Genomic DNA, 26524 nt, shown 5'->3' with positions numbered 1-26524 from the left:
GGCCCAGCCCTTTGCCCTGCCCTGTGTGGGTGCATCTGCGGCTGAGTCAACGTGGCTGTGGCACATGCGGGGCTCCCGCCCTGTGCCGAAATGCAGCCGTGGCGCAGGGCTTCACGCTGGGAGGCTGCTCGGGAGGACCGCGGCGAGCAAACCTCCCGCTGCTCCCATTTCTGCTGCCTGCCTGGGAACTGGGGCGTGTGCGGGATCACGCCCTTGGCCGAGCTGTGCCCGTAAACCCCGGCACTGCTGCTGCGCTGACGCACCTCAGCGAGTGTGCCGGGAGGGCTGGAGCCTCTGCGGCTGGGCGGATGTCCGCAGCGCTGTGCGGAGCCCGCTCTGGGTGCAAAGCATCCCCTCTAATTGCACCAGGATCCCTCTCGTTGGTGCTGAGCGCGCCTCCCGTTTGGTAGGTGCACGCAATTCTGCTTGGCTGGCGTAAAGAAACGCGAGCAGCCTGCGGAAGGGCGGGCGTTCGGGGGGCACTTCGACCGTTTTGTCTTCGCAGAGCTCCTTTTGGGGTGCGGTAGCCGCTCGGTCTGGCGGGAGGACTTTTAAGTCCTTGCTGTGAAGTTTTGGAGGCGGCAGACGGAGCTCTGGACCAGCGCAGCAGCGTCCCGTGCTCAACCCACCGTTATCTTCTGGGGTTGGGAAGGCCCCAGAAAAGTCACTTCAATTCCCATGATTGGATGCTTTGGCTCTTATCCAAACATCGTGACACCGGGGACAAAGTCCTCTCTGCCGCGATGCTGGGGGCACCGATGCTCCCGTGGGGCCTTGTCCCCCCCCCCCGCAGTGGGTCCTTTCCAGCAGGATTTGGCACCTCTGTGGGCACAAATACCTGGCGGGCAGCGAACAGTGATGCCATTATCTGCACAAAAAGGTGTTTTTGGCGGCTGTGACGCAGCTCTCAAATCATCCCAAGGGCGCTGGGGATTTTTTTATTTTTTTTTGTCAGGCTTGTTCATCCGGTTGGGGCTGGGATCGGCCTTGCAGCTGCCGGGTTTGTTTGCAAAGGGGCGTTCTGCAGCAGGGCGAGGTGGCAGCAGCTGGGGTGTGACAGTGGGAGAAGCTTCCTGCGGAGTGGGGAAAATGTGGCCTTAAACACCAATGAGGCAGGTGAGGTTGGTGCAGTTCGTAGTGAGGATGTCGTCTTTAAATGCATGCACGTGTGGAGTGGTCTTTGCATTTCTCTAACTTGCGAGGTTTTGGCTGTGTGCTGCTTCTTGGGGAGGGGGGGATCTTTTTTTTTTTTTTTTAAATTATTTTTGCTGTTGTGGAGCACGCTGTGAGTGGGTTTTGGTGCTGGGTTCGCAGAGCGACTTCGTAGTGTTTTGCTTGGGGTCCCTCCTTCAGGAGGCATCGCTGTCTGCTCCTAACCCCAGGAGGGGTGGCCATGGCTTGTTTGAGGCTGGGAGGGAAGCATCCGTCTCCTCCCAGCCCTCTGCTGGGGCTGGAATTGGCGCCAGGCACGAGTGGGTGCCCTCGAAACGGGGACAGGGATGGGGCTGCGAATTTGCAACTTCGGTGGGGAAAATCCCCCCAAAGCAGGAACATGGCGCGTCTTCCCTGGCAGGGCAGCGGCTGCGTTTTGGGGCTGCCACCCGCAGCCCGTGGCTCTGGGATAGAAAATTCCAGGAGAAAACCCTTCACACTTGGAAATCCGGGAAGCCCCCCCTGCCGTGCCCCTCTGCCACCCAGGCTCTATTTTGCACGAGCGGTGCTGTCAGCAGCGAGAGGGTTAAGTGATCCTGCGTGCAAGGGGTTAAAAGGCAAGGAGGGGGCCAGATCCTGCTGGGGGGGGGGTGGACATTTATTAGGATTGGGAGCACTGGGGGGTGTAAATCAGTGCTGCTCTGGGAAAAGAGAAGGGGGGGGATGCTGCCCAGATCCCGGCATCCCTTGCTGCCTGCTGCCGCTCCCAGCTGGTGCGAGCCCCGCTGCGGCCAGGATCCGGCCCCGGCCGAGAGGCAGGGACCCGCTGGGAGCCCCCAGCCCGGGGATGGGGACCCCGCTGCATGGCGCGGGTGGGCGCGGGCAGGATTAGTCCCATCGCCACCAGGCTGCTGCACCCGCGCCGCCCCTGCCGGGGCCCTGCTCGGCTGATGCGGACACAAAGCCGGAGGAGACGCGGCCTTCCCAGGTCAGCAGCGACCCTCTCCCCTTCCCTCCTTGCCTCCCACCTCCGCGGCCCACGTCTGCGTACGAGCGCGCCGATATATTTTTGTAGGTTTGTATTTATAGGGTCAAGATGGCCCCTTCTGTGGGGAGGAGGTGGTCTGTTTTCCTCTCTGCTCCGGCCAGCAGTCAGGGCTTTGCGGATAGATGTGAAAGAAAAGCGCCTATTATTGTTATTATTGCTTATAAATATAGGAATTCAGGCTGGGGATGGGAGGGAGGAGGAGGAGGATGGTGAGCATCGGCGTGTTGTTGCTGCTGTACAAGGCTCTTCCTGCACCCATTCCAGGTTGTTTTCCTCCCTGTTTTCTGCTCCGTTTGCAAACTGTGCGATGGTTGCAAACCTTCCTGCGCTTCCCCTGCTCTTTCCTCACGCGAAAACGAAGCTTTGGGGTGCCGAGCACCGACCTGGGGCACCCCTTGCATGGGGGAAAAGTTGAACGTTGCTGTGCTTTGGTGGCGTAATCCAACTGCAGGATTTGCACCCATGCAAATGTGTTTTTTTTTTTTTTCTGCTGTGTCCCTGTGAGTATATTTGGAAGAAAATGCCCCAAACTCTTCTGTGTTTTGTTTTTTTTTTGGCTTTGTTTTCTTGGCAGTCTCAAAACTGCTTGTGTCATTTTTAGTGGCAAGGAGGACTTTTTCTTAACCCCCAACACGTACAGAAAATATTCCTTGATGATTTTGGTGCGTGGTTTGCTGGGAACAGCTAACGCGACATGTCGTGCTTGGTGCTAATCGCACTTTCCTCCTTTTTGTGATTTTTTTTTTTTTTGGGAGGGGTTTGGACACTGGTTGCATTGGGAGAGAAGGGTGTGCACTGTGGGGATGTGAGGTTTGCAAAGGGGGTAACGTCCCTGCAATGTGGTGTTTTTTTTTTTTTTTTTTTTGTCTCCATTTGGTCTTTGTAATGTATAAAGTGTGTTTTAGTGTCCAGTTGGTTGTGAAGGGCAGGTTTTTTCCCCAAAAAGCAGGGGAAGCAGACAAAAAAAAGAAGTGGAAAAATGCACCCACAGTGCAGAAAAAGCATCTTACCGTGTGCTTGAATAGGTCTTGGCAAAACGGGTCTGCAAGGGACAGGAACTAAGAAAATTGGAGAGGGTGATCTCAAGTTCATCAGTGTCACCCTCTGACACTGATTTTGGGCACTTTTCAGGCAAAATAAGGGGGAGCAGCAGTGGCCCATGGCGGGAGGAGAGGCTGCTTGCGACAGTGGTGGGAAGTTTTGGTTCAGACTTTGCATGGAGGCAAAGTTCAGAGCTGTTGGGGCTTTCAAGCTGGAAACATTCCTGGGGAGGGGGAAAAAAATAAAATTCTACTAGGTTGTTATTCCTGCTCCTGCCCTCTGAATCCTTTCCAGGGCAGTTTCATGGTGATGAGCTGGGTTGCTTTGCGAAGCGATAAAGCTGAGATGCAGATAAGCGTAGGGTCGGTGCAAACTAAGGCTGCCTTGCTGCTTTCTGAAGCTGTTTGCAAGAAATCTTTGCAGAACAGGCTCTTTTGTGAAATGCCTGCGCCTTCCCGCTGCAGGTCACAGCCAGACCCAAGGCGCTGTTTTTTTTCCCATGGCCTTTCTTTGCCTCGGCATTAAACATAGACAGACCCCAAAATGCCAAACCAGCTCCGAAGAATGCATGGGCTAACTATGTGCCTGCCAAAAAGCCACAAAATGACTTTATAAGGGACATAACTCTGATTTTTATTTATTTTTTTTTTCCATTTGCACTTCTCATGGCGCAGGCTGGATGAGGAATGGATTTTCCGGTTCATCAGTGATGTTGAAAAGCAAAATTAAAAGGAAAGCAGCAGCAGTTCAGTGCCAGGTCTTTGGGTTTTATCTGGAAGCGGGCAGCAGCAGGGATGTTTGCCCAAAAAACCCTGTTCCAAAATGAAAAATTGAGCCACCTCGCTCAGGAGGAACTTTTCCCCCATAAACTGGTGGCTTTTGGCAAGGGCCAGCTGATAACAAATAGCAAAATATCCTTGGATCTTGAATTGTCATTTGGCTGAATTTTGGGGCTAGAAGCCCTTTGGAGGGGCTTTTTTGGGGGAGAAAACTCCACTTTCTGCCTCATTTCATTCCCAGTGCTTGCTCAACTTCCCCTTCTGGCCACCACCACCAACCGCTGCTGGATTGTTGGCCCCAAACCCCCAGATTTGGGCAATTCTGAAGACGCAGGATAACTTTTCCTTGTTGGAGCCCATCTTTCCACCCGATCCCTTAAAACCTCTGCATTTCTTTCCTTGGAAAGCTGGGACATTCAGCACGCAGCCCTGGAATGCACCGCATGGACCCAGTTAGGGCTTAAAAACCCCTCTGCATGCAGCTATCATTTCGCCCCCCGTACTGTATCATTAATACTTTCCCAGTGGATTGGGGGAAAGAGCAACCCCGCGAAGCTCTCTCTGGAAATAACCCAAGTTGCTGGCTTGCACGTGTTTTTTGGGGTGGAAAACCACCCGGAGGAGAGCTGGGGTGACAAAAGCCAGCCCCGAGGTGGCAGTGGGACGCAGGGAGGAAGCAATAGCGAGGCGGAGGAAACAGCAGTGGATTCTTATTTCTTGCTGTGCCTAATTTATGGGTGATTTATGGGCCGGAGCTGGAGCACCGCCTGCTTCCCCGGGTGGATATCTGCTCCACTGCCTGCTTTCAGGAGCCACGTTTGGGGTCTCCGGGTCTGGATCTGGCCACCCTTTTGCCGATGCCGTCGCAGGTAGTGCTGCGCTGGGGCCGTTTGTAAGGTGGGATTGATGCAGCGGGGCTGCGGAGAGGAGCCAGAGGGATTCCCTGGTTGAATCCCAGCTGCTTTTGTGCATTTCTCAACTTTGGGTTGGAAAAGTGGAAATCTGCTGATTTTTTATTTTTTTTGCTACCTTTCACTGCCGCTTGTGCTTCGCTTCACCTTGAAGCAAAGCCACGCGCCGAGCCGCTCGTGCTGGCACTTGCTGCAGGACGCAGCAATCTGGGAGGCTTTAACCCCCTTTTTTGCACCCCCTGCCCTTGGGAAGGGGGGCAGTGGGGCTTGGGGGGGCTTTGGGGCCGGGAGCCTGCCGTGTCCCCAGGCTGGCAGCTGCACTGGCAGCTGGGCCCTGTCGCTCCGCCGCGGGGGCTAAAAATAATGCAATGGAGCAGAATAGGTGCCAGCCCCCCGGGAGAAGGATGCTGCGGCCGGCTCGGGCTGGCTTTAGCAGGTGGCCCTGCTTTTCTGGCTGCAGGGACTTTATTTATATCCGTCTCTGTTTATTTTCCCCAGTTGGGAGGGAGACGGTGTGGCGTTTAAATCAGTCTTTCCAAGGGTTGTCTCAGGATTCTCCAGCATCCCCATCCTGCTCCAGAGCGCGTTCCCTGGCAGGGCAGCTTTCCCCTCCTGCCGCGTCCCGTGGCGATGCATTTTGCCAGCAGGATGTTCCTGCCCCGGTTTTCATTTTTGCTGTGCGCAGCGATGCCTTAATTTCGTTTTATCAAGGCTCAATTAAAGCTCGGGGCCGGCTGGGTTGGAGAGCAGGCGTTCGCCTATTAAGTCTCCCCCACAGCAGGCATGCTTGCAGATGGGAAAATAACCAGCCCTGGGACAAATCGGGCAGATAGGAGCTTATGTCAACTGTCAAAATGGTAAGTGACCTTATCCTGCAGCGCCAGTGGGATAAAATCGGGGCCGAGCTGGCTTTGACTGCTGCCTTGGCCGTGCAGCGTGTTGCCGTCGTCCTCCCTAAAAGCAAAAAGCCGCTGGCGTGCCGGGCAGGGGCAGCAAGCTCCCGGGTTCCTGGGGCATCGGCACCTCCCCTCTCGGCTTCCCCTTGTGCTCAGGTGGTTTTTAATCCTTTGCGTTTTGGGGGAGCATCGCTGTGGAAGTGTCTTCTCCGTCGGGTCCCCCAGCGGGCTGGTTCGTGGCAGATTTATGGCTCAGCTGGCATCCCATCCATAGGGGTAAGCCTGGAGCTTCCCGCGGGACAAGGTGAGCTTGCGAAAGGGGGAGGCAGGAGAGTCGCCCGCTGCTGCAGCCGCTAGCGAACGCTGATGGGAAGCAGATTAGGTGACATGAGAGCAGCCTGAAAACACGCCTTGGCTGCAAAGCGCTCTCTGTCCCGAGGGCCAGAAAAAGAGTTCAAGGAGGAGAAAGTGTCCCTGGGTCCTCCCTCCGAATAAATCACCCCAGCGTGTTTATGCAGGCGTCGGGCTGCTTGCAAAAGTGGGTAGGAGAGGATATTTACAGCACTGTGGCGGTTGCTTGGAGAGCTCAGGTCAGTGAGGAAAAGAGGATTTTGTTTTTCTTTTTTTTGTGTGTGTGTGTGTGTGCTGGGAGAAGGCCAGGTGCGTGTCAGCTCGATGTTTTGGGGGGGGGTTTGCAGCGGCACAGGGCTGCTCTTCCAAGCCCTTTGCTACACGCCGTCTGTCCTTGTGCAACCCCGAGGCTGGGAAGAAGCTGTGCCCGCGCGGGGGAATTGCTGCTGCTGGCTGCAGGAGGTTTGGAGCTTGTTTTGCGGGTTAAATGTGAATTTGGGCGGTGAACATCAATCCTGGGGTGCAAGACCCTGGGCAAGTTTGCAGCGTTTTTCTCACTCCGGTGGTGTGGGTGTTAGCCGAGCCGGTTTCCCAGGCTAAAACACCAAATAATCAATGTTTAAGGTCAGAAGAGGAGGAAAAAGAGTCCCTTGAGATTTCCTTCCTTTTCCTGTGGCGAGGGAGCCTTGGGAAGGTTGGTCTGCTCTGACCTTCCTCATTCCTCCCTCTTCCTCCTCTCCTCCCCTGCCCACCATGGCCGTGCTGTCACCTCCCTGGGGGGCCAGAGGGGAGCAGGAGACCTATAGGAACACCTATAGGTACACCTATAGGTACACCTGTAGGTATGTGCCCGTGTGTGTGTGTGCCTTTGGGGCTGGGGGGCTTGCTGCAGGCCCCCCTATGCTGCAGCTCTCAGGGCTTTGGGGCACGGGGGAAGAAACAGATCCTTTGTTGGGATCGTTTTGGGTCTGCGCATCCCCTCATTCTCACTCCCCTGGGGAATGAGGGTCCCGGCGTGGGGGAAATGTTTGCCTGGGGTGAGTTGGGGTCGGCTCTTCACAGCCAGCTCTTCGGGGCAGGGTGGTGGCATCCGTCGGGCACTGGGTGCTGGGGACCATTTTGCTCTTTGCAGCTTCCTGGGCTTGCCTTGCTGCCATTTCTCTCCTGTGCATCATCCCTCGGGCTCAGGGGTCTCTGCTCCGTCCTTCCTCTTCCTCTCGGTGACCTTTCAGGGCGCCGTGCTGGGCGTCTCGTGTTACCGGAGCGGGTGGGCCATCGATCGGTGCTTTCCAGCCTTTGAGCACAGCTTAGCCCCTTCGGCTGGGTGCTCGGAGCTGCCAGGGATGGGTTTGGCCCTGCAAGGTCGCTGGGCACGGGGTGGATGTGGCAGCGTGCGCTTACACCCGGGACCGGCGTTTGTTTGCTTGTGAGAAGGTTCTGCAGCAGCCAGAGCAGGATTCGTCCCCCCGTGGGGTGCCTGGGGGTCTCTCCACGCTGTCCCCTGTCCGGGGGAGGTCTGGGGGGCTGCTCCCCCCCCTCTGAACCCATCTCTTCTTCCTCCCCGCAGGAAAGGCTCGGGGACGGGCCCAGGCAGAGCGTCCGGACCCCCTGTGCCATGGCTTCGTCCGAGCTGCCCCCCTGCCCCGCAGTAGGTACTGTCACCAGCCGGAGCTGGGTTTTTTGGGGGGAGGAAAGCCGGCCTTGCGCAGGAAGGGGGGACACCACCCCGTTCCCCACTGGAGCCTCGTAGTACCACCGGACCGTGAGGGGCTATTGCAGGGGTTTTTGGGTGGCGATGCTCCCTGCCATGCCCCACATCCCTCTCTGCTCGCTGGGGCAAATCAGTGCCGGGGTGACGCCGGCTGACGGGGTTCCTGCTCGCAGGTGACCGCCTCGCCCCGGAGGCCCCCGGCGCACCGCCCCACGGCGAGGAGGACCTGGGCGAAGCCTTCGACTTTGAGGACAGCGACGAGGAGGACGACGAAGACTCAGCAGCCGAGGCCGAGCCGAGCAGGGGTGCGGTCCTCCAAGCACCCCCTCGCAGGCGCCGTGCCACCAGCTCCAGCATCGGTGAGGTCTCCCCGGTGTCCCCAGAGCGGCCCCTTTGGGCGGCCGAGCCTGCGCCGTGCTGGCAATGCTGCAAGCTCGGGCACCGACCCAGTTTCTCTTTGCTTTTTCCCTCTGCAGAGGGGCTGGTGCTGGAGACCCAGGAAGGGTAAGTGGGGTTTTGGGGTGGTCTGGGGAGAAAATGCAACTTTGGAGGGGATCACCCTCTCTTTAGCATATCCCAGTCTTGTGCTGTGCCTGTTTCCCCATTTTATTCCCATTGCCCACAGCTTGCGAAAGGGGTTGGATGCGTGGGATCAGGGGCTGAAGCAAGCAGGAGACCCTGGGGGTTTGTACCCCCCCCCCAAGAATGCAGGGGGTACTGCAAAGGGGCAGCCCCCCAGGGGTGGGGACCCCACACCCAGCCTCGCTGGTGCATCTTCCTCCTGCCCTTGCTGACCAAAGATTCAAAAAAAGCCATTCTGGGGGACTTGTGCGTCCTGCCTGTGTGGGTTGCCTGGACCAACCTGAGCCGTTGTAGCCCTAAAGGTTTGGTCCCCAAGCCCTGGAGGGCGACAGCAAAGCAGCAGACGTGCAGTGGGATGCGCAGAGTCCCCTGCAGGGCCAGACCCACGTGCAGCCATGCTGTCCGTAGGGTCAATATTAATAGCAACCGGTGGCTTTGAGGCTGCAGGCTCCCTGCTGGGGCTTTGCAGGCATCCGGAGGCGAGCAAAAGAGCACAAGCAGCCATCAGCGTTGCTGCCGAGCACGGCTTTTTGCATTTTTCTTTTCTTTCTTTCTTTTTTTTTAATTTATTTTAATTTGCGTTGGGGTTGCATTTAACAAACAAGCTCATCCTGCTGCTCCGGAGGTACGCAGAGCCCCCGCGCTTGCATCCCACCCCCTGATTTTGCAGCTCACATTTCTGCTGCCGGAAAGCCGGCGGCATCAACCTTGACTTTAACGCTTTTCTGGCGGCGCGAAACTTCCTCCGTGGGCTGCAGCTGGGTTTGCATCCCGGGCAAGGCAGGGGCTTTATTTTGCTGCTGTGCCCCGAAATGGGGCGTGAGCCCCACGCGCTGGGGGGTGATGGGGTTTGGGGTTTGTACGCATCCAGCCCTGGGGGCTTTGGCACCCCGGGGCACGCTCTGATGGTTCTTTCGCCCTCCCTGCAGGCTGCCGGCGGGGGTGAGCAATGGGGAGGCTGGTGGGGCCCCCCCTGACAACAGCACCCAGACCTGGAAAAGAAAAAGCAGCCACCGAGGTGGGTTAAAACACATGGGGGGAGTGGAAAAGCACAGCCTGAGCTGAAAAGCCCAGCCTGGCCTTGGGAGCAGGGAACGATTTTGTGGTCCTGGCTTGATTTTTGGGGTCCTGACATGGGTCTGTTTTCTTGCTTCCCCCCCAAGGTGAGCGCTTCGAGTTCCCGGCGGTGGAGGACGATGTGATTTACGACGACGTCCCCTGTGAAAACCTTGATGCTGACCAAGACGGTAGGGGCAGCCCTCCCTCCTGGGGGCATGAACCCATTTCACAGCCAGGCAAACTGAGGCACCGGGAGGGAAGCATCACAAGCAACGTCCCCGTTCTGCCCCTCTAGAAGGGGCTGCCAAGGGGGGATACAGCAGGAAAACATCCAGGACTGGGGAGGGTGCTGGGTTTGCAAAACCCTGATGTTTTGGGATCCCTGGGGAGGGAAAAGAGCGATGTTTTACCTAAATGTCCCAGGGGCAGAGCGCAGCCTGATCTACGAGGACGTGCAGCGAGGCGAGGGGCCGCGGGCGGGCGAGGATTTGGGCTGGAGCTCCAGCGAGTTCGAGAGCTACAGCGAGGACTCGGGTGAGGAGAGCAAGCCAGAGGCTGAGCCGGCCAAGCAGCGGGCGTCCTTCCAGCCCAAGGTAACGCTGGCGATCCCCTCTGCCTTGTTAGCTTGCTGTTTTAATTCCTTCTTTTTTTTTTTTTTCATGGGTTTCCTGGATATATCTCGCCTAAAGGTCAGGGGCTGCCCTGTGCTCTCAAGCAATACGAAACCAGCACAGCCTCATGAGCTGCTTTTGGATTTTTTTTTCTCTATTTACTCTTTTCCTTCCCTTTTTTCTCCCCCATCTGTTGCATCTCGGCATGTGGCTGCAGCTCCCTGCCTTTCCTGTGCTTGCTGCCCTTCCCCGCTCAGACCAAGCTGGATTTCGGGAGCACGCTTCCCTGCGTCGTGCTGCTTTGGGATGGTTTCTCCTCTTGTTTTGGCTGCTTACCTGAATCTCTCTTCTCTGCCCTCTCTCGCATCCTCTGGCTTCTCCTCCCGCCTGGTTTGCTTGGGGCTCAGCTTTCTCCAGACCTGAATAGACTAAAGGAGAGATACGCCAGGACTAAGAGGGACATCCTGGCTTTAAGAGTTGGGGGGAGAGACATGCAGGAGCTGAAGCAGAAGTACGATTGGAAGGTACTGTCCCTCCTCGGTCCTTTCCCGTGGTCCCCTGAATTCCCGGGGGGGGGAGGGGGAAAAAGCCCTTCCGTAGGGATGTGAATGCACCCGGGCTCAATCCAGCCCCTTTTGTCCACCAGCGGAGAAACGGTGCTGCGCTGCGAGCTGCCTCCTGTGTGTCTTGTGGGCATGGGGACATCGGGACATCTCCGCTCCTTGTCACTTTCCCCATCTCGCCTGCGTCCCCTCCGGCGGTTACCGGTGTCTGCGTAGAGCAGCTCCCCGTCCCCGATCCGCCCAAACCATCCGCTTTTTGGGTTTTTTATTTTTATTTTTTTTTGAAGGGGCATTTGGACAAAACGAGGTTCGGGCACACTAGATGGATCTGAGAAGGTTTTCCCCGATACAGGGTCGGGAAGGAGATTAAAGGGAGTGGAGCTCCCTGCAGATGTAGAATCTTATTGCAAAGCCTTTCCCTGCCCCAAACCACTCAGGTTGGTAGTTCACGGCCAGTTTACGCTGGGATTTTAGCAACTTGCACTAAAAATGTCGCAATTTCAGGTGTGAAGGGCAAACGCCCCTTTTCCCTCTTGCACGGGTGTGTACAAAACCCCGCTGCGGTGGGCTGGATGCGCTCGTGCCCCTCTCCCCTCCCTCCTCTTCGCTTTCACTGCATGCTCACGCTTTGCCTGCGCCTGCTTGCAAGCTGATGGCATGCGACCGCGTCCCCACGGAGGGAACAGAGGTGCAGGAGCCGACCCCTTCGGTGCTCAGCTGCCTCCCTTCCCTCCTCTTCCTCATCCTCCCCGTTGGCCAGGGCTGGTTTTCTGGGGATAGAGGAGGGGGAGATGCTGAGGGCAGCGTCCCTGAGGGGACGGGGTGGAGGGATGCGGTGCTGCGCGATCTCGAGCACCCCGGCCCCTCTCGCCCCCTGCCCAGATGACCCAGCTGATGAAAGCGGCCAAAAGCGGCACCAAGGACGGGCTGGAGAAGACCAAGATCGCGGTCATGCGGAAGGTGACCTTCCTGCACCGTAAAGAAGCACCAGGTGAGCGGGCCGGCAGCAGGGAGCCCCCTTCGTTGCTTTTGAGAGCCAAAAAAAGCCCTTTTGGAAGCAGTAAAAAAAAAAAAAAAATCCATGTTTTTCATCATGACTCCATATGGCTTCTAGCTTCTCTGTTCTATTTTTTTTTCCATTTTATGCTTTTACATATATTTTCCCCTTTGCATTCCCAGCTCAATCTGTTCAGCTCCCTCCTCGCCCTTCCCAAAGCACCCAAAGTCCCTCCACCTCTCTGGGAGCGGGGTGGAGGTGGGGGCACCATGCCAGCACCCATGGGTGTTCCCACTGGGACGGCGAGCGGGCAGGTTCTCCAGGCAGGATCAGTGCCAGGAGCATTGGAACAGTTTAGGAAATGACGAATTTGGGCTTTTGGGATGTTCTGCGATTTTTTTCTTGCTCGATCCTACAAATGCTACAGGGTCAGGTTTTGGGGGGGGAAAACCCTCTGAAGTGTGGAGATCTCCGCTCATCCTTTCCCTGAAGACGCTTCCACGTCTCTGCTTTGTTCTGGCTGCTGCTTGTTCCCTGCTCTGCCCTGGGATGTGGGAAGCAGCACCGGTTTCTAGACGAGGGGTGAAAATGCAATTGTGTGTGTGTGGGTGGTGGTGGGGGGGGTCCTGCAGCAAGCCCCAGCCCCAGCTCAGTGCCCATAACCCTTCTGCTGCCCCATAGGGGATGGGGAGCGTAGGAGGAGGGCGGCGGAGGTGGAAAAGTTGCCGCCTGCCCCCAGCAGCTCGAGGGGGTTCCTGGAGCATCGCGGGCGAGGTAGGATCCTGCCAGGCGGCCCCCCCGGCTCTGCCGGGCCCCCCCTGGGGATCTGCCGTGTGTGCCCTGGCCTCGCTGCATGGCCCCGTGCGGATCTGTGCGTGCGCTGGGGTGGGAACGTGGAGAAAAAGATGCTCCGAGCATCCCAGCTCCATGGTGCTGTCTTACCGGCGGGGGGGGGGCAGCAGGAAGAGAGCTTGGGCAGCCCCGCAGAGCTGGCAGCGAGGCGCTGGGATCCTCCCTGCCAAAATTAGGGAAGGAAAAAGGTCACCCGGCTAGCAGCACCCTCCCCTGTGGTTATTTATACGCAGCGGGGATGGGAGCGGGGCGGCGGGGCCGGGGCGGCTGGAGCGGGGCATGAGGCCGGCGCCATGTGGAGGAAGGAGCTGCCCCTGCCCCACGACCCCATGGCCCACTCGCCCTCCTCTTCCTCAACTGCTTCGGCCTCGGGTAAGGCCCGCTTGGGCGCTGGGAAGCTCGCGTGCCCCCGTTTTCTCTGCCAGGCTGCTTTTAGCTGCTGTTTTTTTCCGCTTCTCCCCGCTCGCTGCCCCTCATGGAGCAAGGACATGGGGGGGGGGTTCCTCAACCCGGGTCGCTTTTTGGGGAGGGTTTGTGCTCCCCCCCGGGGTCCTGGCTCCCTTCTGGCTTGCAGGGCCTGACTCATGCTGGTGTCCGGTGACAGCGGCGGGGCTTGGGGACGGGCGATGCCGGCCTCCAGCTCCGCTTGCAGCTGCGAGCCCAAGCGGAGCCCCTGGAGCATCCCAAGCGCAGCGGCAGAGCCCCCTCCAAAACTGGGGGTGCACCAAGCACCCAGAAGCTTGCAACCCCCCCCCCCCCAAAAAAAAAAAAAAAAAAAGTAAAATAGCTTTTTTTGGTGTTTTTGTGGGTTGCTTTTCCTCACAGGGGACTCAGAGGAGGAGGACACGGGCTTCTTGGAGGTCACCGTCTCGGACATGAAGCACCCACCGCCGGAGCTCGGCCCCATGCCCGCGGGGCTCAGCCCCCAGCAGGTGGGTGCGTGTTCGGGGTCCAGGGTGAGCACTGGCTTCCCCTTCCCCTTTGAGCAACCCAAAATAACAAAGGGCTGAGGCAGCAGAAAGCAGCGACGCCGTGTCAGCAGCAGCAGGGCAGGGGGGGCACTTCTGCATGGGGGTTCTCCCCCCCCCCCCAAGTTATTTGGGATGAGCCTGGCGTGCCTTTCAGGTGGTGCGGCGACACATCCTGGGCTCCATCGTGCAGAGCGAGCGCAGCTACGTGGACTCCCTGAAGCGCATCCTGCAGGTGGGGGACCCTGGTTTTGGGGGGGAGAGGGGGGGGTGCGCAGGGATGCGGGATGCTGACGCGCTGCTGTCGCCTGCAGGATTACAGGAACCCGCTGATGGAGATGGAGCCCAAGGTGCTGAGCGCCAGGAAGTGCCAGGTGGTGTTTTTCCGCCTGAAGGAGATCCTGCAGTGCCACTCCATGTTCCAGATCGCCCTCGCCTCCCGCGTGGCCGAGTGGGACTCGGCGGAGAAGATCGGGGACCTCTTCGTGGCCTCGGTAGGAGGGCGGTCGGGTACCGCTGCCCAGCCTCCCCCAGCCCTTTCCCAGCGGTAGCAGGGGGTGGAGGAACCCAGTGACGCAGCCCCACCACGGGGTACCCCCAGCATTGCCCCAAAAAGGCACGAGCCCCCGCAGCCCCATTTTGGGGGGCCTGACGGCGCTTATCCTGCCCTCTCCTCCCCGTGCCAAGTTCTCCAAGTCGATGGTGCTGGACGTGTACAGCGACTACGTCAACAACTTCACCACTGCCATGTCCCTCATCAAGAAGGCTTGTCTCACCAAACCTGCCTTCCTCGACTTCCTCAAGGTCAGCGGGTCCCAAGTGTGGGCACACGGGGCTGCTGGTCAGCATTTGGGGTGAAAACTCCCCTTTTTTTGCTTTTTCTCCCCCCTGCACAGAAGCGGCAGATGGCTAGCGCGGACCGGGTGACGCTCTACGGGCTGATGGTGAAGCCCATCCAGAGGTTCCCCCAGTTCATCCTGCTCCTGCAGGTATGGGTGAGGGGAGCCTGTGCCCACGGGGCACCCGCTTCGCACCCCACTTTGGCAGCCTGGCTGCTGCAGGAAAGGGTTTATCAACGGGCATTTGATTCATTTCGGGGCTGGCAGCCTGCTTGTGGGGCTTTGGGGACTTTCCCCTTTCCCAGGGTGGGATGCTGGGAGGCTTTTCCTCCAAACTCTTGATTTTGCTGGTGTTGCATGCCGTAGCATCCCCATTCACAACCCGACGGGGCTGGTGTCACCCCGGTGATGTTCCCCCCCCCAGGACATGCTGAAGAACACCCCCAAGGGCCATGCGGACCGCCTGTCCCTTCAGCTGGCGCTCACAGAGCTGGAGACGCTGGCGGAGAAGCTCAACGAGCAGAAGCGCGTGGCTGACCAGGTTGCTGAAATCCAGCAGCTCAGCAAGAGCATCAGTGACCGCAGCAGCCTCAACAAGGTTTGTCCTTCGGCCTCGCTGCTCCTCCTCGTCCCCTGGTGACAGACGGCTTTGGGGCTGGGTTCACATCCGTCCCCTCTGGCTGGTGTTTGCAGAAGTGCTGCGGTGCTGGGGCTCCCAGGAAGGGGTTTCGGAGAAGCCAAGCTCCCGTCTTCCCTGAAACAATGTCCCTTAGCAAAAGCAAAAATAAAAGCTTCCCGTTTGGAAATTCCCTTCCACCCCCACCCTCCGGCACCAGCCCTCCAGGAGAAGGCTGGAGGGTGAGCCAGGGCACGCTGCTTTTTCTTCTGTCGCTTCCTCCCCTCCATCCATCTGCTTGATTTTGCAACCCCTGATGGAAAACCATGCGTGAAGCTATTGCAACACATCCTGGGCCGTGCTGCAAGCACGTGGTGGCCTCCACGGCCTGTCCCTGTGGCTAGGACTTGGGAACAGAGGGTAAAGGGACTCGGAAGGGGCTGTAAAAAGGGCCGCGGTGGTCCTTTTAGGGCTCTTTGCTCTTGGTGGTGTGAAATGCAGGGCGCAAAGCTGTGGTGCAAAGGGGCTGTGGTGCAAAGGGGCTGCGTAGTGCAGAGTTGGATCATTTTGCACGGCTGTTTCTGTGGAGCTGGGAGCAGTGCATGCCAAAACCGCTTCCTGCTGTTTTAGAGGAGCAAGCCCAAGTTGCAAAGGGAAACCACTCACACAAGCACAATGCCCCCCCAAAAACCGGGGGGGTGGGAAGCGGGCAGGACCCCCAGGGCTGAGCCCCCTGCCTGCTCCATCCCCTCTGCAGCTGCTGAGCTCGGGGCAGCGGCAGCTCCTGCTCTGCGAGACGCTGACGGAGACGGTGTACGGTGACCGGGGGCAGCTCATCAAGTCCAAGGAGCGGAAGGTTTTCCTCCTCAACGACATGCTGGTCTGTGCCAACATCAACTTCAAGTACGTGCCGGCCGCCCCGCACCCCAAAATCACTCTGCAGAGTGCTGGCGTGGTCACCCCCCAGCACCTGTCCCCTTCCCCACCTCGGTTTTGGGCTTAGTGGGTTTTGCTAGCTTTACCCCCAAAACTGCTTCTCGTTGTTTTAGAGGAGCGAGCCCAAGTTTGGGGCTGCTTTGTCCTGAAAGCCTCGGGCAAAGCATCCGTGCCGTGATGCCGTGGGAGCTCCTGGGGGTTTGGGGACCTTGTGGCTCAGCTGTTGATGCTGCAAAAGGGGGGAAGGAAGCTCTCTCTGGGCTCCCAGTGATGCTTTTTTATTAACGTTTCCCCCCAATCCAGGCCAGTGAATCCAAGGTAGGCGCTGAGTGTGGTTTGTGTTTGCGTGCCCCACGTTTGGGGGTGCAAGCATGAGCCGGTGCATGCCGTGGGGTTGCGAACAGAGGTCGGCGTCTGCTTTTTGCAAGGGGAACTGGTGGGGTTTGCAGGACGAGCAGCACCAGCTGCCGATTTACTTGCTTTTTGCATCCTCCCTTGGCAGAGGCCAGCTGGAAATTAGCAGCCTGGTGCCCCTGGGCCCCAAATACGTGGTGAAGTGGAGCACGGCCCTCCCGCAGGTGCAGGTGGTGGAGGTGGGGCAGGAGAGCGGTGCCTATGACAAGGACAACGTGGTCATCCACAACGCCGGCGCCAAGAAGCACGCGCCCACCGGGCCGGCCTCGCACAGTGAGCACCCGTCCCTTCTTCTGCGCAGCCCTGGTGGGATGGGGAGCCGGGACTGCTGCTCACAAACCCTGTTTCTCCCCTTCTTCCCCCCCCCAAGATAAAGTCTACCTGGGGCCGCCACGGCTGTTCCAGGAGCTGCAGGACCTGCAGAAGGACCTGGCGGTGGTGGAGCAGATCACCCTTCTCATCAGCACGTTGCACGGCACCTACCAGGTACCTAAATGCCAAACCGGGGGCAAAACTTAACATTTAGGCACAAGCCCCCTTGCTGTGCCTTGGGGAGCTGCAGGGGGCTGTCTGGGCACTCTGATAACCCCACGGGGACCCGTCGCCCCGTTCTGAGCTCTGCAGCATCCCCGTGGCTGAAACCTGGGGATTGAGGCTCCGTGGGGGTGCTTCCCTGAATTCTCGCTTCCCCCAGAACCTGAACATGACGGTGGCCCAGGACTGGTGCTTGGCTCTGCAGAGGATGATGAAGGTGAAGGAGGAGGAGATCCACTCTGCCAACAAGTGCCGCCTCCGTCTCCTGCTGCCTGGCAAGCCGGACAAGTGGGTTCCCAAATGCTTCCGTCCAACCCGGGGAGGGGAGGAGGCTGAAGACGACCCACTGACTGATTTCTTTCCCCACCCCAGGTCTGGCCGCCCCATCAGCGTCATGGTGGTCTTCATCACTCCCAGCCCCCTGAGCAAGATCTCCTGGGTGAACCGTCTCCACTTGGCCAAGATTGGGCTGCGTGAGTAGATGGCTGGGGTGGCTCTTGCTTCTGAAAGCAAAATCTGGGAGCAGAGAGGGGTTGGCATCCTGATGGGAGACTGGTAGCGGGGAAAGTGTTGGACCAAGGCGGTGGGAGAAGTTTTCAGCTGGTTTGCACGCTGGCTGGAAGTGGGAAATGGTGGGAATAATGTTTCTCCCTCAAAATGCTTTGCGTTGTGATGCTCGGGGGTGGCATCTCTGGGATGCCTGTTGATGGATCTCAGCTTGGCCTTGTGCTGGTGCTGACATTTCCCCGTTTTTCCATGAAATGGTGCAAATAAACAAGGGGGGAGCCCTTGCTCCTGACACCTCTGTGTCTCTCTTCCTTTTTAACTCCATGAGCCACCGCAGGAAAAAAAAAAAAAGAAAGTTTAATGGAAGAAAGAAAAATCATTCCAGCCCAGGGGGGATCTAAGCACTCAAATACGATTTCGAATGATTTTTGATTCTCTTGTTTTTAACAGTTTGTGTTGTTTTTAATCTGGGATGCCTGGGGCATAATCCTGTATCTGCAAGTTAGAAATGAAAACACATTAAAGCCTAATGTGAAGAAACACATTAGTGTTTTTTTTTTCCTCCCTTACATATATAGTGTTGTGGGGGGGGCTTTTCTGCCTCTGCTCAATGCAGTTGCTTGGCCATGCACTGCGGTGAGGTGCAGGAGTTTGGAGAAGGTGTTGGGGTGTGCCCCCGGCCCCCTGCGGATGGCGGTGACTTGGGGTTGGGAACGTGAGGCTGTGCTGGGCACGGGGTGTTTAATGCGTCCCAAAAGCTGGTGCTGGGGTGGGTGATGTGGCTTCCCCTGCTGCACCCAGGCTTGCTCATTTTGAGGGGGAGCTGGGGGTGTCCTGGCCATCCTCGAACTGCTCTGTTCCCCCCCCAGGGGAGGAGAACCAGCCAGGCTGGCTCTGTCCCGACGAAGACAAGAAGAGCAAAGCGCCTTTCTGGTGCCCCATCCTCTCCTGCCACATGTCCGCCTTCTCCTCCAAGGCCCTTGATTTGCAGGTAAAGGCGATGTCCAACCTCCCCTCCAACGCCTGAATTGCTCCTTCCCCTTCAAGCTCCATTTGTAGGGAGAATGCAGCCTGAAATCCCACGGCGGGCTGGTTGGGAGGGGATGGCTGAGCTGCTTGCAAGGGCAGAAATGGGTGCAATCCATCCTGGCTGTGGGTTGAGAAACAAGGAATGCTAGTTGGGTTTCGGCTGGGTCCTGATTTTGGGGCATGCGCTGCGTACTGTGCATGAGTTGGGATAAATGCATGTGTCTCCTGCAGCTCGGCGCCGCGGTGCACAACCCCGTGCAGTCCTCGCTACTGGGCTTCTCCGCCATCAGCACCTCGCTGCCGCAGGGCTACCTCTGGGTGAGCAAAACAAGCCCCAAAATGGGGTGAAAAGCACCAGGTTTGGGTTGCATCTGTCCTCAGGAACCCATCAGAGGAAAAGGCTAAAAACGGTTTTGTGGTCCCTGCAGGTTGGGGGTGGCCAGGAAGGTGCAGGGGGGCAGGTGGAGATCTTCTCCCTCAATCGCTCGGTGCCGCGGACGGTCAAGTCCTTCCCGGTGGCCTCACCGGTGCTGTGCATGGAGTACATCCCCGAGGCAACTGAAGGGGACACGACGGGGACTGAGGAGACCCGGGCGGGCACTGAGCAGCCCCCTGCAGCACTGCACCCCACTGTTTGCTTGGGACTGCAGGACGGCAGGTGAGCGCCACGGAGGGAAGGCACGCGCAGGGGTGCGTGCGCTTGTACGCACGCGCTGCTCTTGCAACCCTTCTCCGTGTGCAATTGCTGCAAAGAGCTTTGCACTGAAATTTTATGGCAATGAGGACTGGTACTCCCTGGTCCCCATCCTGCTCATCCGTCTCCCCTTTTCCCGCTAGCATCGCAGTGTATGGCAGCGTGGACACGGGGACGCAGTGCTTGCTGACCTGCAAGAGCCCGGGCATGCAGCCTGTCCTGTGCCTGAAGCACAGCCCCGAGTACCTGTTTGCGGGGCTGCAGGATGGCACCGTGGCTGCGTACCCCAGGAACAACGGTGAGGGCACCCCACTGCACGCAGCACCCCCATGCATGGTTTTGGCTGGGCTTTTTGGTGTGACACCCCAAAAGCAGCGAGCGGGGCACCTTAGGTGGGCTGGCTGCTAAAATAGTGATAGAAGCACCATTTCATGTTTTTCCTCTGCTACTTCATCCTCTGCCTTGCAACCCTGGGGTGTGTGTGGTGGTGGTGGTGGTGGTGTGGACGTTATTTTGCATTGCCAGGATCAGTGGGGTTTGGTTTGAGGGAAAAGTGCAGGGAAAGGTCCCAGTGGCCAGCGAAGGGCTGGTACAGCAGGAAAGACTTTGCTCGGAGGGTGGCAGCACTTGGGGACTGCTGGATCCTTCCTGGGTGCCCAAGGACCCCTCGGAGCTGTTTGCATGGGGAAAAAAAAAAAGTCACCTTTTTGGTGCTATAAAGAGAGCCAGTCCCCACAGAGGGATGATGTGCATGAGCCCTCTGCTTTATTGGATTGATTTGGCTTTTATTGTCGCTGGCTCCAGCTGTGCCAGGTGTTCCAGCCCTGGTGCAGCTTGCTCAGAGCCTTGCTCCTCGGAGGCTTTTCCCAGCTGTTTTTCTCTGCTTCGTCGCTAGAGGGTGGGAAAGGGCCTCAGAAAAGCTGCCCAGGCCCAGCCCGGGGCAAAAGCTCCAGTTTGCTCAGATAACCTGCACAGAGAAGCACCAAAGCTGCTTATGTTGCATTTTTGGGTGCTGTGCACCCCCCTTTCCAACCTAGCAAGCAGGCTGGCAAATTAATGGCGCGGCTTTAATTTCCCCTTCATTGCCCAAATGCATGTGGAAGGCAGCAAGCTGCTAGCAGGGTTTTTTTTAAAATCTTATCCCTGTCTTTTGCAAATTTGCACGTGGTGGCACACCTGCTGCATGGCTTTGTTAGGAAAAAAAGCTTTCCTGAAATAGCTTGGTTTTACGTGGAGCTGCGAGCTCCGAGATTTGCTCGGTGCAGGGGCTGAGCAACGGCTCGGTTGCGATGCTGACGAGAGCAGAGCTCTGCGCACCCTGGGGCTCTTCAATCTCTCGGATCCTGAAGTTTTGTTTTTTGAAATTGCCGTGGAAGTAGGATGCCCGCTTGAAAGTGAGAGCAATTATCCACTGCAGCCGTCCAGCCTGCTGGAGGGGGTGAAATCATGGAAACCCTGGTCGGATGTCTTTCACAGGCACTCCGGTTCGACCCAGCTGAACAGTAGCACTTCAACAGCTGAAAAAAAAAAATAAAACAAAAGATCATTTGGGGCTTTTCCAGCAAGGAGTGGGTGCTGCTGTCGTGCCTGAGCATTCATTGCATGTGGCTGTGCAGCAGTGGCACCGTCAGGCTGTTAAACCCAGATGCTTGCGGCTGCTGAGCCGTTCGCACAGGGGTGCTACAGAAGGGCTCGGGGTGGATACCGGGGGTGGTGGCTGCCCGTGTGTGTTCCTCCGCTCTGCTCTGTCCTTAATTCTTCTTGCAAAGTTGGGGGGGGAAGAAGACAGCGTGGTGGGGAGGGGTTGTCCGTGTGCCCTGGGCGCTTAGGTGCTGCTCGTGTGGCCCAGGGGTGAGCCCTTGTCCATCTTCCTGCTGGTGGCATCGAGGTGTTGGGGGCATCTGGGGCTGCGTGGGGGGCAAGAGGTGACCCCGGCACCCGAAGGTGACGTCTGTGGGTGGCAGGGATACCTTGTGCTGGCACCTGCTTGTGCGTGCCCATGCCCTGATGGGATTTAAGCCACTAGATGCATGAAAAGATGCTTTTTTTAGTTGTTTTTGCTTCCCCTATGGCTAAGCTTCCTCTCACCCTCTCCCGACCTCTCTGTTCTGCCCTAGCGGGGCTGTGGGACCTGGCTGAGCATCCCACCCGCCTGACCGTGGGCACTGGCCCCGTGCGAGCCCTCCTGACGCTGGATGAGACCGTCTGGGCCAGCTGTGCCAACCAGGTCACCGTCCTCGACGCCTCCAGCCTCCGTACTCAGGTACGGTGGGGGGACACCGAGCGCTGCCAGGACCCCTGCGATGCACCCGGGGTGGGGGATGCGGCGGTGGCTTTTGGGAACTCTTGGTGGGTTGAGCACAAAAGGGTGCGTGTCCAGCACCAGGTGTGAATGCGCGATGCCCAAACAGTTTTTATTGCTGCCTTGCGATGCCTTTTGGTCCCTCAGTGGGTCACAGGAGTCCTGTCCCCTCCGCGAGGCACCAGCAGTGATGCTGAAACCTCTCCCACAGCTGCATAAGCAAGGAATGCTGAATAGTCACTTAAAAAAAAAAAAAAGAAAAAGGGAAAAAAAAACACTTTATCCCACCTTTAATTTTCTCATTTAGTGTCCAAACTTAGTTTGCATGTATTAGCTGTCGTAAATCCATCCTACCAGCAGTGCCAAGGATGAATAATGCATCGGAGGGCTGTATTAGTTTTCTGTCTCCGATCTTATTTATGACAGGAGCCGGCTGGGAATTCTCGCAGAAGAAAAGCGTGGGGGGAGCACAGGGGGAAAAAGGGGGGGGGCACATCCTGGGTGATGCGGTGTGAATTGGCAATGCAGGGTGGGCATCCCAACAGGGTGTTACAAGGGGGCTGGGGAGGGGGTCCCACCCCTGGGGGCTCAGTGCTGATGTTAGTGTGCAAGCAGGGGGCTGCAGCCCAAATCAGCTTTGATTCCCACCGGGAGCTTGCACCTCCCTGTCCTCTATAACAGCAGCTCTGCAAACCCCCAACCCATAAGTAGCGTTTGGAGAGCTGCGTAACGGGCTCCGGGGTCTGTGTGAATGGGGCCGGCAGCTCGGGAATAAACCACGGGGGAATAAATCCCACGCTGGCTGGGAGTGAGGGGGAGATAACCTAATAATCTCTGTCCGCCTCCATTCTGTGCGAGCTTGTGGGGAGATTGCACTACGCCGGTGCTCTCCAGGGAGGGATCAATAGCTGCTCCTTTCCTTTTAACAAGTCAGTATTTCAAACCCATAAGAAGTGGAGTTGGAGTGTGCGTGTGGAGGTGATTTCAGCCTGCATCGTGCTCACTGCCCCAGTGTGATTTGGGCTCGTTGCTGCGACGTGGAAAGCAGGAGCTGCATTGCAGCAAGACCTCGGGGTTGCAATTAAACAGCAAATCACTGCCCGAGGAAGTGTGCACAGTACATGCCACGAAACAGCCACTCTCCTCCTGCTCCCAGCAGGATTTGATTTTAACCTCCAAACCTCTCCTTTCACCAGCGTCGTCATGCTCCAAAGTCTGCTTTGCTCTGGAACATCCCGTGTCTGCAGGCTCGAGCCGTTCCCAACCTGCCTTCAATGCTAATACCAGTTTTTATGCCTTGCCTGCTGCTTGGGGGATTTTCAGAGAGTTCATTTCATAAAGATGTTTCTGGGTACATAAATCCAGTGCTGCTGGAAGTGTTTGCAGTGCAATATTCAGGGGTTTGTGAGCTGGGGCTCCTCGCGGGGGCTTGCTGCAGCAGGGAGAGCTGACAAAATAGGTAAATAAGGTGTTGATCAGGATTTTGGATGCGTTGGAGCATATCGGGAGCAGGAAGGGATGGGGCAGCACGGGGAAAAGGTCAAGTTGAGGTTTTCAGCTCTGATGTTTTTGCATCTGAAAGCAGAGATGGGAGATGCAGCAGGGCTGAGAAGGTTGCTCTCCACCTCTGACCTTTGGAGAATCAGCTTTTATACCAAGCAGTAGATATTTTGTTTTCTCTTCCTTTTGTCCAGAAGTTGTTGTACAACAGTGGTCCCCGAACAGCTCTTGTGCAGGGGCTGAGCCTTCGCTTGCTGGCTTTTGGGGCAGGAGGGAAGCAGGAAGGTCTCATCCCACCTTGGCGTGAGCTTGGCTGGTACATCTAGTCCAGCAAATAGGTCTTTTAAAGAAGAAATAAAACCTGGAGGGTTGGGAAGGGCTCCGTTACCTCCCTAAAGAACCAAGAGGAGGCTGGTGAGGGGCTGCTTTTGGTGTGCTCTGCTAAAATCAGAGCTGGTGGGGAGGGCCGGGACCTCCAGGCCTCTCCTTTCCCACCTCTGTGGGTTAGCAGCCCTAAAGCAGCTGCTGGAGAGCCCGGTCCTGCAGCAATTCCGGGAGCAAATGACTTTCACTGGGATTCCTTCTCTATTTTTTCATCTTTGCGGTCTGCCGGCAGCAAACCTTCGAGGCCCACCCGGACGTGGAGGCCAGCGTGACGCACATGATCAAGGCGGGCAGCGGTGTCTGGATGGCGTTTTCCTTGGGCTCCTCCATCCGCCTCTTCCACACCGAGACGCTGGAGCACCTGCAGGAGATCAACATCGCCACCAGGACCACCTTCGTCCTCCCAGGTGGGCTCTTAATCCCGATTAATGGGAGAACTGGGGTGTCCACCCCCCAGATGGTTTTGCTTTGCTTGCAGCCGTGTTGATTTGCAGAGGAATTGTGCTGCAAGGGATTTATCTAGCTAAGGGTGTAAAGTTCAGAGCTTTGCCCTGGAGCTTGGGTCTCCCTTTATAAGCTGCAGGGACGGAGCTGGGGGCATCACCCTGAAACCCCAGGGCGTTTTTAGCAGGTGGCTTGGCAGAAAGAAGATCTTGAGAACTCCCAAGCAAAATGCTAACACTTCGCAGAAGGAGGGTGTTCTTAGGCTGCGAGAGTAGGTTTTAGGCTGCAGAAGCTTTGGGATGGGCTCGGACAGGTCTGAGTAGGGTGCTGGCAAGGCTGAACGTTGGGCAGATGGAACCCCTTCCCTTCATCCATGCATCCAGTGTTTACACTCCTGCACCCATTCTTGTGTGTGCATCCACACCCCATCCCTGCATCCCATTCCTGCACCCATGCATGCTTCCATGAACCCCATCTTTGCACCACCATATGCATCCGTGCATCTCATCCTCGTACCCGTTGTCACTCCTGTGCATGTAGCCATGCACCTCTGCACCCCTGCACCCCCTCGTGCATGCACACCGCAGCCCCACACTCCCCTTTCCCCCCCCGCTTACCCTCCAGCACACTCTCCCCTCCGTGTCTGCCCGTTTGGCTCTCAGCTGCCCCAATGTGCCGAGGAAAGGACGAGGCTCAGCCCTGAGCTTGCAAGGTTGCCTCCCCCTTGTTCCAGCTACAGAACGTCGTAATTGTGTAATTAGTTATAAACGCAATACTCGTGTAAGTCACTCTTTCTTTTTTTTTTTTTAGGGCATGTTAAAATATTTATCACTTCCTTTTCTTCCTGGGCGAGTGAGCGTTCGGTATTAATGCGTTTTTGAACTCGCGCTCCCTCATCCTTTTTAACTAGACAGGTCATTAATAAAGTCCTCGCAGAGAACTGGAGTTGCATCTCTGCAGATATATTGCTTTGCCGAGTCTGACGCCGCAGCGCTAAGTCTCTGCAATAAAATATTCATTTGCCATTAGAAGCCTCGCTTCTTTTCGCTCCTCGTCCTTCTGTTTTTTATTTATTGATATTTTCAGCATTTTCCCTGCACGGAGATCTTCACGCAAGGGTGGTGCTCAGTTCTGAGGGGGGTTCTGGTGTGTGTCCCCCATGTAAAACTCTGGTGTGTGTATGTCTGGGGGAGAGTTACCCGCTTTGCAGGGGGATGCTGCTGTTGCTAAGCCCTCGCTCACCCCTTTTTTCCCCCTTTCTTCAGGACAAAAACACGTCCGTGTCACCAGCCTGCTCATCTGCCAGGGCCTGCTGTGGGTTGGCACCGACCAGGGCATCATTGTGCTGCTGCCCGTGCCCCGGCTGGAGGGCATCCCTAAAATCACTGGTGAGCACCCCAAAAACTCCCCTGCTCTGCAAGGTGATGCATGCAGCCGTTTGGGCTCTTCTTTAGCCAAATTCCTCTGTTTTGCAGGAAAAGGCATGGTGTCTCTCAACGGGCACGGTGGCCCCGTGGAGTTTTTGGCAGTGGCACTTAGCACCCTGGCCCCCGACGTGCTGAAGGGCAACCAGGAGGAAGAGGAGGGTGAGGAAGAGAAAACCCCGGAGCTGGATGGCCCCCCGCCACGGGAAATGAGGAAAAAAGGGATTTTGCTGCAATACCGCCTACGCTCCACCGCCCACCTCCCCGGGCAGCTGCTGTCAGTGCGGGATGCTCCGGCGGGGACCGGCGGCACCCCGGAGCACACAGAAGAGGACGGCTCCATCTACGAGATGGCCGACGACCCTGACGTCTGGGTGCGGAGCCGGCCCTGTGCCCGTGACGCTCCCCGCAAGGAGATCTCCTCTGTCGCCATCATTTCGGGGGGCAGGGGGTACCGCAACTTCAGTGCCGAGCCGCAGCGCCGGGGCGGCGAGGCTGACAGCACCCTGCTCATCTGGCAGGTCCCGCTGATGCTATAGCACCCTGGGGACCCCCCACGCTCCCCTCCCCCCGGCGCCTACCTCAAATCCACCCATAAAGCTGCCGGGGGGTGGTTGCACCCCGGGTGTGGAACCCCTGTTTATTTTTTTTTTTTAAGGAGAAACAAACAGAAAAAGAAAAGGAAAAACTTAAAAGTGGACTTTTTTTCCCCCCCCAAACCAGCTTTGTGCATTGGGAGAGGGGGGGTTTTAAACATGGGGAATGGCGACCTCCCTGCGGGCTTTGGAGGCGCTGGGATTGTGCTGGGCTCTGGCCGAAGGCATGTGTGTATGCGTGTTAATATATATAAATATATATATAAATACGGTGTATATTATTACCTGTATAAAGAAGGAATCTGTATATATTGGGGCACTTGGAGATGCAGAAATAAAGCAGAGGTGTGAACATTCATCAGGTGCTGGCTGTGCTGAAATGGGGTTTTGCTAAAATAACCCTTTTTGTGACTGTGAATTGAGGATTTGGGGTATTGAAATCCCACGTTTTGGGAGCTGGTTTGGGGATTTCCCACTGAGCAAGGGAGCTGTTTCTGCAGGGAAGGCAGTTTGGGAACTGCCAAAACTTCAGCCTGGAAATAAACCCCATAGGAATAAATCCATAGGAACCAGCGTGTTTCCGTATGAGATTTTGTAACCCTGTTCAGCTTGAGAGCAGATGTTTTCCTTCCATCGCAGCTATCCCTCTAGCTTTGCTGATAGCACCCCAGCGGGTTGATGCAATCCTCATGCTCAAAGTTCAACAGGAAGCCCCAAGATCGCTTTTATTTTGCCCAGACATGGTGTGGGATGGAGGGGGGTAATGGGCAGAGGGAAGTGCTCT

The 26524-nt window shown here is 57.1% G+C and overlaps 1 protein-coding gene across 5 annotated transcripts; it reads left to right on the top strand.

The window, feature by feature from the left end:
* On the top strand, positions 1 to 26095 carry ARHGEF10L (Rho guanine nucleotide exchange factor 10 like). Of its 5 annotated transcripts, XM_083802405.1 has the most exons (29): positions 1 to 406; positions 7746 to 7830; positions 8063 to 8248; positions 8366 to 8393; positions 9401 to 9489; positions 9635 to 9718; positions 9954 to 10123; positions 10549 to 10665; positions 11587 to 11695; positions 12383 to 12475; positions 13379 to 13485; positions 13679 to 13756; positions 13836 to 14015; positions 14209 to 14325; positions 14418 to 14510; positions 14785 to 14958; positions 15734 to 15879; positions 16415 to 16599; positions 16697 to 16812; positions 17021 to 17148; positions 17233 to 17333; positions 18237 to 18358; positions 18628 to 18714; positions 18825 to 19054; positions 19234 to 19388; positions 21208 to 21353; positions 23509 to 23683; positions 24986 to 25108; positions 25196 to 26095. In XM_083802405.1, the coding sequence occupies exons 1-29, from the start codon at positions 65 to 67 to the stop codon at positions 25681 to 25683; spliced, it is 4254 nt and encodes a 1417-aa protein (XP_083658531.1). In that variant the 5' UTR covers positions 1 to 64; the 3' UTR covers positions 25684 to 26095. The 5 variants fall into 5 exon arrangements, with proteins under 5 accessions (XP_083658531.1, XP_083658532.1, XP_083658533.1 ...); XM_083802406.1 differs by lacking the exon at positions 10549 to 10665 and having other exon boundaries at positions 5 to 406; XM_083802407.1 differs by lacking the exons at positions 10549 to 10665; positions 12383 to 12475 and having other exon boundaries at positions 9 to 406.
* Positions 26096 to 26524: the final 429 nt, after the last annotated feature.

This window comes from Anser anser (genome assembly GCF_964211835.1).
Source record: "Anser anser genome assembly, chromosome: 17".
Classification (NCBI taxonomy): Eukaryota; Metazoa; Chordata; class Aves; order Anseriformes; family Anatidae; genus Anser; species Anser anser.
Note: the sequence above shows the minus strand (reverse complement) of the source record. Positions and strands in the feature narration are given on the sequence as shown.

What these genes read in the sequence shown, in the direction of transcription:
- ARHGEF10L (XM_083802405.1), top strand. Translation starts at nt 65, where the DNA reads ATGCGGGGCTCCCGCCCTGTGCCGAAATGCAGCCGTGGCGCAGGGCTT. An exon ending in CCTTGATGCTGACCAAGACG is followed by an intron (nt 9,719 to 9,953) that starts GTAGGGGCAGCC and finishes TAAATGTCCCAG; the next exon opens with GGGCAGAGCGCAGCCTGATC. An exon ending in GGGACCTCTTCGTGGCCTCG is followed by an intron (nt 14,016 to 14,208) that starts GTAGGAGGGCGG and finishes CCCCGTGCCAAG; the next exon opens with TTCTCCAAGTCGATGGTGCT.